Source organism: Herpailurus yagouaroundi, unplaced genomic scaffold, assembly GCF_014898765.1.
Source record: "Herpailurus yagouaroundi ecotype Mexico unplaced genomic scaffold, PumYag 192, whole genome shotgun sequence".
Classification (NCBI taxonomy): domain Eukaryota; kingdom Metazoa; phylum Chordata; class Mammalia; order Carnivora; family Felidae; genus Herpailurus; species Herpailurus yagouaroundi.
The window spans coordinates 24,724,237-24,736,890 of record NW_024412423.1 but is presented as its reverse complement, the minus strand read 5'-3'; the positions used below and the strand labels follow the sequence as shown (position 1 = coordinate 24,736,890).

Genomic DNA, 12,654 nt, shown 5'->3' with positions numbered 1-12,654 from the left:
AAGAGAGAGACAGAGCATGAACGGGGGAGGGGCAGAGAGAGAGGGAGACACAGAATCGGAAACAGGCTCCAGGCTCTGAGCCATCAGCCCAGAGCCCGACGCGGGGCTCGAACTCACGGACCGATCGTGACCTGGCTGAAGTCGGCTGCTTAACTGACTGCGCCACCCAGGCGCCCCGACATTTGTGTTTTTAAAAAAGTCATTTTTGTTTTCTGTGATAGCAAGACACTGCAGTGTGGCATTTCTGGTGTGGTTAGACTTTTTGTTTAGACCAGAGTTTCAAAACCTTGGTACTGTTGATATTTTAGGCTGGATAATTCTTTATTATAAGGGACCGTCTTGTGAATTTTAGGATGTTTAACAAGATCCCTCGCGTCTACCCACTGTCATCCCTTTCCCCCAGGTCATAACTACCATTCCATTCATTGTCAAATGTTGACAGTCATTGTTTTAGACCATGATATGTCCAGCTACTTATATGTTACGTTTTGTTAGAAAACAAGACTTTTAGTTTTGTGAATTTGTTGTAACATTTTCAAAAAATGCTTAGGTGCTTGAAAGAATTGCTAGTTAGGATAAACTTCTTTGATACATCTATTTTTTCTGTATATAATTTAATTCCGAAGTAGGTTCAAGAGGAAAGAAATTCAAGCAGGTGTGTATTTTATAGCTGTATATATTTTGAAATGCTGCTCTGCCTTATTTGAAGACTTTAGAAGAAGCAGCCTGGGGGCGCTTGGGTGGCTCAGTCGGTTAAGCATCCGACTTCGGCTCAGGTCACGATCTCACAGTTCGGTTTGTGAGTTTGAGCCCCAAGTGGGGCTCTGCACTAACAGGGAGGAGTCTGCTTGGAATTCTCTCTCCCTCTCACTTTCTCTCCCTCTGGCAGTGCCCCCTCTCTCTCAAGATATATAAATAATCATTTAAAAAAATAGAAGAAGCAGCCTGGCAGTTATAAATATTTTTGTATAGTGGAAATGTGTACAATCAAAAGTAGAGCAACATGGACAGTATTTCAAGTAAAAAACAGCATTACCACTCCATCACAGCCAATGTTTTAGTAGTTCAGCTTTTTGCCCCATTATTGTGTATTCATTTAGCTTATCCAACTAATATTTGTTTAATACCTGCTATATGCTAGGCAGTCTTCCAGATTCTGGGAGTGCATCAGTGAACAAAATTGGATAAAAACCTCTGCCATCACAGAGCTAAACTTCTAAAGGACTTAGCAGAGACAGAGGAAAAATAGATGATAAATAAACTAAATATATGCGTGTGTCAGATGATAAGTGCCGAAAAGCTAGGGAGGGTGTTATGTAGAATTTGTTAGTGTTATTGTTGCAGTCAGTATATTGATAATATTGTTTGCATATATTTTTTGAGTTGATAACCATGATTTTTAAAAATAACCCTTTGCTGCTAAATGCTTAGGTTGTTAACATTTCCACCACCTGTAGCCATGGTGGTTTAAAAAAACATTCTAGGGACTTTTTCATTCAGTTAAGAAATCAAAGTATTGTACTTGAATGGACAGTTGGTAGTATTATCAATATAGAAGAATTGGTATTCGTTGTATTTTAAATTTTAAGTAAAACTCATGTGACTATAACCTTTCCTGATAAGCTTAGGCTTAAGTGTTTTTTGCAGAGTTGGCCAATATTTTGACCATAACCTTTTTACCTATAATTTTTCTGTAAATTAATTTTAAAAATCTGAAGAAAAATATGTAGTGAAACATAATTGGGTTAATTTTCACTATTGAAGCATTAAATTACTTCATTTGGAGGGTATATGTGAGAAATTCACTCTCCTAAGTGAGACCCTCACCAATCACGGGATGCTATAGGCCTAAGTTTCTATTAATGAAAATTCAGTGACATGATTAACACAGGGCCTAGCTTCTGTCACTCATAAATTAACTTCATAAACAGAAAGCAACATCAATTTAGAGAAAAACAGTTAAGTGGAATTCTTCTTTATTTAGTTCTTTTCAGGATGTTAGGGGAGGAAGAAAGTTACTTACACCCTGTTCCTTCCTCTTTGCCCATTCATCCAAGTGGAAAAGTGTCACTGATTCTATTTGTTGGTTAAATCTTCTTTGTTCATTCATAGTTGGCATTGATTAGCATTAGCCAGTGCATTTTGACTTCTTAGAGTTGGCACTGATTTGGAAACACAGGTACTGTCATGCAAAAAACAGTATGATGAGAATTGAAAAAAAATAAATTAGAGAATTTGTGCTGATGAGTAATAGATGAGGAAAACGTCCTTCAGCAATTGAAGGGTTGAGTTCCTTCTCTCTAACTCTTCTCTTCCCCTTAATAAGTGAAATGCAAAGCCCTAAGGCATTTGGCTCCTGGTAGAGGAAGTGAAGAGGTTTTGAATTGTTATAGTAAAAAAGGTGATGTGGGTGGAGTAATGTGAACCTGGCAAAATATCTGAGCTTTGCTTTTACTTCATTAAAAAAACCTGTCATTATGTTTTATAGATTATAATAATGAAGATGAATTTGGAAGAAAGTTGAGGTTCCTTTTACAACAGCTTCCACCTGTTAATTACAGTTTGTTAAAGTTTCTGTGTAGATTTTTAGCCAATGTAGCATCACATCATGAAGAAATTTGGTCTGCAAACTCTCTGGCTGCTGTCTTTGGTCCAGATGTCTTCCAGTAAGTTTTTCCCCCAATTTTTGTGTAATCAAAAAATACTGAATTTGTGAAATAGAGTCATTATACTATCTCCCAAGGATCATAGGTTGCTGGGTGAACCATTATTTTTTATAGTAGATCTGATTAATCCTCCCAGCATTTCTGTGAAGAGGGTACAAATTAGGTAGGCTTTACAGATGGGAAAACTGAGGCACAGAATGATGACATAAATTGCTCAGGTTTATAAAGTGACTCATTGGTTGTCTTCTAATTTTACCTGTATTTGATATAAGGACTCTCAGTTCAATTTGGACTTTTATTCTTAGCATTTACACAGATGTGGAAGATCTGAAAGAGCAAGAAATAGTGAGCAGGATAATGGCTGGACTTCTGGAAAATTACTATGAGTTTTTTGAGAATGAAGAGGAAGATTTCTCATCTAATGATTTGAGTTCAATTACTGAACAGGTGAGAATATTTTAGATACTTGAAGAATTTTTAAAGAATATACTCTTTAGGGCTTGGCACAAACTCAGGTGGAATTTTTAAGTACTAAACAAAGCAGTTGTCTTGGTTATTATATGTAATCATAGGTAACACATCCATGTAATATATGAATGTGATTATGTTTCTTAAGTTCTTGTTTTCAATTTGAGTAATATGGAAAAGGCATTGAAACCAGACTGTGACTATATGTTAGGTATTTTTGAGGTTTGTATGTTTTTATAGGCATTGTTTATTTTGTAAGAATAGGGTGGTTTTTTGCTTTTGCAAAGAAACTTAGCATAGAAGAATGTAGACAAAAGGTGAGAAATAGAAGGTAGAGGGAGAGATTCAATACAAAGTTCACATATACTTTAAAAAATAGAAAGTTTTTCTTGATGGAAGTAGCATCAATAGAGCAGTGCAATCATTGTCATTAATGGGAAGCATCAAGAGTAAAAGTTGAGGTTGCAGGTAGTGTTTTAACTCTTGTGACTCTGGAAAATTAACATCCATTTTTCCAACTACATTATATTTTGTTGTTGGTTGAGATTGTACAGGACCTAGTTATTGTCTCCTTCCTGAAATGAGAATATTGATGCAGAGTGACTAATTTATTGTAAAACCATATTAATCCAGACTTTTCACGCTTAGAATTTGTGATTTAGGTCTATGTGGAGGTTTTTATTTTGTTTGTAAGTGAAATGATTTGTCAAACTTTTATTAGGTTAAAACCTATGAAGTTACTTATATTGTGGTCATGGGGTGGGGCTGCTACTTTTTTAATGAGTAATTCACCTGGTTAAAAAAAATATTTAGTAAAATTTCTTGCTTTTACTCATACCCACTCCCCCCCACGTTGGTTTTTTATGTCTTTTTCCAGAGTTTCTTTATGCAAATGTAAGCAAATATTGCCTCACAGTTTTTTGTTTTTGTTTTTTATTTGTTTTTGTTTTTTTAATGTTTACTTATTTTTGAGAGAGACAGAATGAAGTCTGGAGAAGGGCAGAGATAGAGGGAGACACAGAATCCAAAGTAGGTTCTAGGCCCTGAGCTGTCAGCACAGAGCGTGACCCAGGACTTGAACTCCCAGACTGAGATCATGATCTCAGCTGAAGTCCGACGCTTAATAGACTGAGCCACCCAGATGCCCCTCCTCACAGTTTTTTAAGAGGAAGGTAGCATACCACACACAGTTCTGCACCATCATTTTGTGGTTGTTGTTTTTATTTAAAATTTTTTTTTTTAATGTTTATTTTTGAGAGGGGGGAGAGAGAGAGGGAGGGAGGGAGGGAGGGAAAGGGAGTGTGAGAGTGTGAGAGTGGGGAAGGAGAGAGAGGGAGACTCAGAATCCGAAGCAGGCTCCAGGCTCTGAGCCGTCAGCACAGAGCCCTACATGGGGCTCAAACCCATGGACCATGAGATCATGACTTGAGCCGAAGTCAGACGCTTAACTGACTGAGCCACCCGGGCACCCCCTGTTTTTTTTAATCTGTTAACAGTTTATTTTGGAACTCTTTTCTTATTGGAATATAGAGACAATACTCTTGTGTTTTTATGTCTGCAAAGTTCCCTATTGTATGGATGTACCATTATAATTTATTTCATGTATAGTACTGATCTCCACTTGAAAAGGTGATAGTACACCCCATTTTCTTAGAAGAGTCCTGGTTTATATCTGCTTCTCGTGTAATTATTAGTAGCTTGCCTTTTCACTCTTACATATATCCAGGTTCTGATGATTAATTATATGGTCACTATTGATGCACATTGGGTGGCTTCTTTTAATTTGCTATTAGATTATGAAATAGCATCTTTTGAAAGGTAGTTTATCATACGGATTTTTATGAATTCTTACTGACCTTGGTTCTGATAATGTGAATTAGGAGTTTTCCCACATAGTCTATCTTTTTTTTTTTATAAAGAGTTTCTTTACTGTTGTGGACTTTTATGAACAAGAGTTTTTAATATTTGGAGTTGAGATCTTCCTTATTTTTTAATGTTTTCTTCACATAAGCATTTATACCTTTGATTTTCCTTCCCTCTTTCTATCTCCCTTTTCCTTCCTTCCTCTCTCACTCTCTCCTGTTTCTTTTCAAGTATCATGTACTTTAAGGAAACAGTAACAAGCCAAATTACAGTTTGTAATGTGTAAACTGGGGATGAAAACTGCATATGTATACCATTGTGAAGTAAGTCAAGTGGGTAGAACTTGTAGCCAGAATAGTGATCCTTGGAATTTTTGGCATATTTTTTGAACTTCCCAACTGTTATATGCTGTTGCTAATTTAAAATTTTGGTTAGAATAAAGAACTGACACATCTCTTCAAAATTATTCTTGGCTTTAAAGAAAATGACAAGAAGAGAAGAGGACAAGGAGATAGATATGCCTTAAAACTTTAATGTCTTATTTCATTATTTTTTGATTTTTTAATGTCTATTTATTTTTGAGAGAGAGAGAGAGTGTGGGAGGGAGGGGCAGAAAGAGAGGGAGACACAGAATCTGAAGCAGGCTCCAGGCTCTGAGCTGTTGGCACAGAGCCTGATGTGGGGCTCGAACTCGTGAACCGCAAGAACATGACCTTAGCTGAAGTTGGACACTTAAATGACTGAGCCACTCAGGTGCCCCAGTTTTGTTTGTTTGTTTGTTTTTTAATTTTAGAGAGAGAGTGCAAGCAGGGGAGAGAAACAGAGAGGGGGGGAGAGAGAGAATCCCACAACCCTGGGATCATGACCTGAGCCAAAATCTAGAGTCAGACACTCAACCGACTTAGCCACCCAGGTGCACCAAATCTGTAATGTCTTTGATGCCTGTAAGAAATCCCATTTTTGGGAATTCTGTGTGCCACTTTTCTTTTCCTTAAATTGTTTTAGTTTAGTGGTGCCTGGCTGGCTCAGTAGGTAGAGTGTATGACTGTTGATTTCAAGGTTGTAAGTTTGAGCCCTATGTTGGGTGTAGAGATTACTTTAAAAAGATAAAATCTTGATTTAATTTTAGTTTTTTTGTTTTTTAGAGTTTATTTTGAGAGAGAGTGTATGTACACATATGCATGCACATGAGAGAGTGGGGAAGAGGCAGAGAAAGAGGGAGAGAGACTCTCCCAAGTAGGCTCCATGCTGTTAGCCCAAAGCCCAATGTGGGGCTCGATTCCACGAACCGGGAGATCATGACCTGAGCTGAGATTGAGAGTTGTATGCTTAACCGACCGAGTCGCCTAGGCACCCCAAACATGATAAAATCTTTAAAGAAATTTGGGGCACCTGGGTGGTTCAGTGGGTTAAGCATCCAAGTTCAGCTCAGGTCATGATTTCATAGTTCTTGGGTTCAAGCCCCATGTCAGGCTCTGTGCTGACAGCACAGAGCTTGGAGCCTGCCTCGGATTCTGTGTCTCTCTCTGCTCTTCGCCTGCTGGCGCTCTGTCTCTCTCTCAAAAATAAACATTAAAAAAATTAAAAAAATTAATAATGTTTTAGTAATTTATTTAGATAAAATTAATGGCTGCTCAAAGTGAAATAATATGAATGTGTTTGTGTTACTCATCTTTTACATTTCTTGAGAAGATTTGAATTCTAAGAAACTGATGATGCCAGTTTGTCCTAATATTTATATCTAGACAGCTCTAAAGTCTTCAGGGTATATCTTGACTGTTTTATGTTGTTGTGTAATTCTCTGATATTTCTGCTATCCTCTGTCTTCTTTATGTACATTGAAATAACTCTCATGTAATTCACTTGTATTTAAAAAATTTTTTTAATGTGTATTAATTTTTGAGAAAGAGTGTGAGCAGGGGAGGGGCAGAGGGAGAGGGAGGCACAGAATCTGAAGTAGGCTCCAGGCTTTAAGCTGTGTCAGCAGAGAGTCTGATGTGGCACTTGAACCCATGAACTGTGAGATCATGGCCTGCGCTGTAGTTGGATGCTCAACCAGCTGAGCCACCTAGGCATCCAAATGCATATATTTCTTTAAGCACTAGCAGAATTGACTTAAAATATGTTGTGCTTTACATTAGATAGAATGGTGGTTAGTTAACACCAGCACATAATGGTGAATTCTGCAGGTTTGCCCGTGGATAGAAAAGAAGATGTTAGCATATTGAATAGAATATGATCAATAATGGATTAGTGCTGTGAGTCCTAAGAGAGAGTGATGTATATTTAATTATTTTGTTTTATATTACTGATTACCAGAATTTGTTTTCTTAACTATTTCTATGATATTTCTATACTATAAACAGGTTACAATAGTAGGACAGATACCTGAAAATTTATTTTCTTTAAAGCAGATTTGGTAACTTCAGTTTGACTTGTGAGGCTGAATTGGTAATGTATTGAGTGAAAGTAAAATTTCTTCCAACTTAGCACAATTTGGTTGTATGTATATTTTTAAAGTTTATTTATTTTTGAGAGAAAGAGACAGAATGTGAAGGGGGGAGGGGTAGAGAGAGAGGGAGACACAGAATCTGAAGCAGGCTCTAGGCTCTGAGCTATCAGCACAGAACCCAACATGGGGCTCGAACCTGTGAGCTGTGAGATCATGACCTGAACTGAAGTTGGACGCCTAACTGAGTGAGCCACCCAGGCACCCCTATTTTGGTTATATTTTTAAGTTGACCTAACTTAAATGTGCTAATTTCTTATCCCCATATTTAAAGATGTGGGCATACTTGGCCCATCCTTGCAGTGCTTTATTTTTCTTCTGATATTGATATTTGAAAGAAGCAAAGTTAACTAGTGCTCTTTTCCTTTGGAGTTTCATCCATTAATGCAAGTATTTGGCTGTCAGAACCTTTTCAAGGTGGTAGATATTTCTATTAATAGTATGAGAGAGATGACTGACATGATGACTAGGGAGTGTTTGAGAAATGACCCAGAGTCGGTGGACAGGTTCTTTGTATGGGATCCCTACGTGAATGCAAATTCAGTAGAGTGGTTTGAAGATGTAGGTGATAATTATGTTTCTTTATACATTTGAGAAGGCAGGTAGCAGCGTTCTCCACAAGCTGGAGTCTGGAGAGCAGGCATTTCACGAGGCCCTAGAGAAGGGAATTACAGCAGTCAAAGAAAGAAGAGATGTAAGTATGGATGAGGGGTTTCCATTAAGTGGAGTAAGTTGTTTTCCATTAAGTGGAGTTGAGGCAGCTGCATATATAGGACAGGTTCTTAATAACTTAGGAATAGATAGACACATTAATAAGCAGAATGTTGAGGTGACAAGGAGAGGATCAAGAACTTTTGAAGTGTGGGATGACAGGGAACATTTTTAAGTTTTTAATGCTTATTACCCAAACCAAGTTAGTCAGTTATTACTGTAGGAAGTTACATTGGGAGGCCTGGGAGATGGGAGGGGGCAAAAGAAAATCCCATTAGGTTACTGTTCATGTCATATCTTATTGGATGATTATTGTTGAAACTACTGAACATTGTCACTTAGTTTACATAAAGCTTATTGAATTGAGTATAATATATTCAATATAAATGAGTGGTAAGGTATTTGTAGTTCCCAAGAGCTATTGACTGTAGGCACAAACTTATTTTTAAAAACATATACTGTAACATATTAAAATAGCAATACCTCTGTACCAAAAATTGTGGACTGAATAAATGTTTTCAGTTTAAATAGTCATCTTAAATTTTTTTTTCCATACTCTACTGTGGTGGCCAAGCCTATATTGATCAACCATGGTAATTCCCATTTAATACTTCTGAAAATAGTATTTTCTTGCTGTTTAATATTTTTTTCTTCAGTTACCAGGTAGATATTAAGTATGCTCTTCAATTTCATTAATGTATTAAATACATATGTGGAAAATGAAGATACTTCTCCATTTGATTCAGTTTAAAAACTCATCTATCGTGAAATTTTCACCTTTGTGTATAAATCTTACCTCAGTTCATAATCAGTTACTTACTGATTTTTAGTTTTTTTCACCACTCTTCTACTTGATTGGAAATAGATGAGGGCTGGCATTTACAGGCACAACAATTTCAGCAGAATCTGCTGTATATGCTTTATTTATAAAGTCAGTAGTTCACAAATTGCAGTCATTAAGTGTTGTTAATAATGAATTTTTAGAGACCTAGCTGACCAGTGACCTTAATAGACTAATGTTTGAGAGCTCCTGCTTTAGGTGGTTTGGATGGCATATACGGTCTTTCTTTCTAATAAAAAGTGATATTACATGTAGAAATAAGGCTCTGTGCTCTATAGAAATAACAGTTCCGGTTATAATGATAGCTATTATTTACTGCTTTTTATGTATAGACACTGTAGGAGAGTTTAGCGTGTAGTATTTAATCCTTTCAACTAGCCTTATGAGGGAGGTAGTATATATAGCATCTTCATTTTATTCATAGGCCTAGAGAATTTAGTAAGTTGAGAGATAGTTAAGGGCACAGTAGGGATGTGAACATATATTTTTCTGCCTTCAAAGCTGGCTTTTGAGTACTTATTGTATTATGCTTGAAAGCGGGCAGTCTGTACTGGTTGATTAGGAGTGTTGTAGAATATCACAGGAAAATTGCCTTTCTTCTGGTTAAAGTCTGCTTTCTGAGGATATTTTATCAACTATGTTTGCCTGGGAAGAACACTACTGTTACACGTAGTGGTAAATTTATCCCAGGTATTTCCAGTGCATTTGGCTGGAATGGACAAAGGTATACTTTTACTGCTCAAGTGTTTTTAATGACTAGTATTTTTTTTATTTTTTTTATTTTTTAACGTTTATTTATTTTTGAGACAGAGAAAGACAGAGCATGAACAGGGGAGGGGCAGAGAGAGAGGGAGACACAGAATCTGAAACGGGCTCCAGGCTCTGAGCTGTCAGCACAGACCCCTACGTGGGGCTTGAACTCACGGATTGTGAGATCATGACCTGAGCCAAAGTCAGATACCCAACTGACTGAGCCACCCAGGCGCCCCTTTAATGACTAGTATTAAATTATAAAAGGTGTTAAAGCAGTTTATGGCTAATGTCTTCTTTGAGATAGCTTTAAAATTTATTTCTTATATGGGAAAAAAAATACTTCTTGAAGTTTGTTTACTTATTTTGGGAGAGAGAGTGGGCGAGGGTGCACGTGAGCCGGGAAGGAGCAGAAAGAGAGGGAGAGGGAGAATCCCAAGCAGGTGTCCCTCATTTGAAAATATTTTGTTTTGGGGGAGCCTTCATGGCTCAGTTGGTTAAAGCTTCTGACTCTTGATTTCGGCTCAGGTCACGATTTCACGATTCGTGGGATCAAGCTCCACATGGGACTCCTTGATCACAGTGCAGAGCCTGCTTGGGATTCCCTCCTTCTCTCTGTGGACCTCCCCTGCTCTTGCATGCATTCATTCTCTCTCTCTCTCTCTCTCTCTCTCTCTCTCTCTCTCTCTCTCTCTCCCCCCTCTGTCTCTCTCTCAAAATAAATAACTAATTAAATAAATAAATGAACATTTAAAGAAAAGAATATTTTGTTGGTTTTCCTTCTCTAATATTATTCACGGTCTTTTTATTAGCGTGATTGTTTACTTATGTAGCCAGTTTGATAATGGAAGACATTTTATAGCCCCTGCCAGAAACAGAATTATCACCTTTGAGTTGTGCTTAATGACCAAATTAGTGAGTTCCCTTTTGTAAGGTCCAATCTCGTCTTGAAAAATTCCATCTGAATCGTTTAGAAGTTAGTTGACAGTTTCTAAAACATACTTAACACCTTAAGGCAAAATTACTCTGCCCTTTTCCAACATTTACTCTGTGTTAACATCACTTGTTAAATGTACCTGGAAATTGGAGAGGTCAGTTAGAAATCTTTGTAACTATTCAGGGGCGCCTGGGTGGCGCAATCGGTTAAGCGTCCGGCTTCAGCCAGGTCACGATCTCGCGGTCCGTGGGTTCGAGCCCCGCGTCGGGCTCTGGGCTGATGGCTCGGAGCCTGGAGCCTGTTTCCGATTCTGTGTCTCCCTCTCTCTCTGCCCCTCCCCCGTTCATGCTCTGTCTCTCTCTGTCCCAAAAATAATAATAAATAAACGTTAAAAAAAAAAAAAAAGAAAAGAAATCTTTGTAACTATTCAGTTTATAAAACTGATTGGTTAGGAAATGAAGCTTTCTTAATGTTAACTAACTACAGTGTGCAGGCTTTCCATGGTGTGTGGTCTTACTCATATTCCTAGTGATATGCTAACGCAATCATTATTTTGTGTTTTAAAATGTTACATTTGGTTTGAGGTTTTCTTCAAATATGGAAAAGTTGGCAATTACTTATTCCTTTGGAAAAATTGGTCCTAGGAAATGAAGTAAAAAATGAGTTGTCTGTGTCTTAAATTTTCTTAGAATAGTATATCTTATATAATGTCAGTTAAAAGTTTCATTAAATTTTAATTGTCAATTTTGTCTTGTTTATGTAGGTTAATGAGCTTTCTGAGGAAGAAGAGGAAGATGAAAAGCTGGAACATATAGAAGAACTTCCAGAAGAGGGTGCAGAAAAATCAAGTGATATGGCAGAGGTGGTACAGTTAAGGATGACTGAAAACATCCTGGAACCAAATAGTGTTACAGCATCAACAAGGTATTATTTCAGTTGAAAGAACCTTAGCTTTTAAGATTTTTATTCTAGGTGTAGATTCACTGAAGCAGTAAATCACACAAATTGTAACAATATGTAAAAGATTGGTTTATGTATGGAAAAGAGCAACAAGAAAATTTTAAGCAAACTTGATAAGGAAATTTCAAGTATTAGCAATTACACTTTTCTTTCGAAATAGAACTTTTACATTTCTTCTTAAAGTTTGTTTTTGTATTAGTGTGTTAGTTGGGTTGGGTAAATTTTCAGAACCTTTGGAAGTGAATTGACTTGTATTTCCAAGTTCTAGGCTAGAAGTAGGCTGTAAAGAGAGAACTCTGTGATGCATTACTATAGTGCTTTCCAGTCTTATTTCAGGTATGAAGTGATACTGTTTACATGGCATACTATATAAACTTGGTAGGTGTGGTAGGATACAGTCACTGTCTTAATGCATAGCTTGGGCCACTGGACACACTGTTTAGAAAGCTTTAGAGAATTCAAGAAGTCTGCAGCTTTAGGTATTGCTCAATTCTGTGCTTTTCTCTGTAAAGTTTCATGGTTTACTAACCCTTACTAACCCCCTTTTCTAATTAGGGGAACAGCAATATATTGAGATCACTAGAATTTGTTGTTGTCTTTTTTTTTTTTTTGATCACTAGATATTTTTCATTAAATCTGTGTTCAATAAAATGGTAGTTAAAAAGCAGAGGAAATGATTTAAAAGCATTAGAAGGCAAAATGTCATTTAAACTACCTAATACCAAAGGGATAAACTATCCATTGTCATTTAGAAAAATTATAAAGTGATTTAAGATACATACTGTCAAATACAACTCTTAAATTTCTTTGTGAGCTTCTAGGTCCTTGTATATTATGTATAATTTCTTCAAACATGATTGCAATTATGGTATATTAACTTGTTCACTCTTTTGCCCTTGATTTAACATTGTTTGTGCTATTCTATGTTTATAAGCCCTTTTAATTTATT

General features: G+C 36.8%; 1 protein-coding gene across 13 annotated transcripts in view; it reads left to right on the top strand.

The window, feature by feature from the left end:
- FAM13B (family with sequence similarity 13 member B) overlaps positions 1–12,654 on the top strand; it is a 90,554-nt gene that overhangs the window by 24,617 nt on the left and 53,283 nt on the right. For 9 of the 13 annotated variants that reach the window (XM_040444548.1, XM_040444546.1, XM_040444554.1 and 6 more), the window contains exons 5-8: positions 2,489–2,666; positions 2,972–3,113; positions 8,105–8,200; positions 11,509–11,669. In XM_040444548.1, the coding sequence (XP_040300482.1) occupies positions 2,489–2,666; positions 2,972–3,113; positions 8,105–8,200; positions 11,509–11,669 (577 nt within the window). The remainder of the gene's footprint in view (positions 1–2,488; positions 2,667–2,971; positions 3,114–8,104; positions 8,201–11,508; positions 11,670–12,654) is intronic. The other 4 variants (XM_040444558.1, XM_040444557.1, XM_040444555.1 and 1 more) reach the window with 1 other exon arrangement.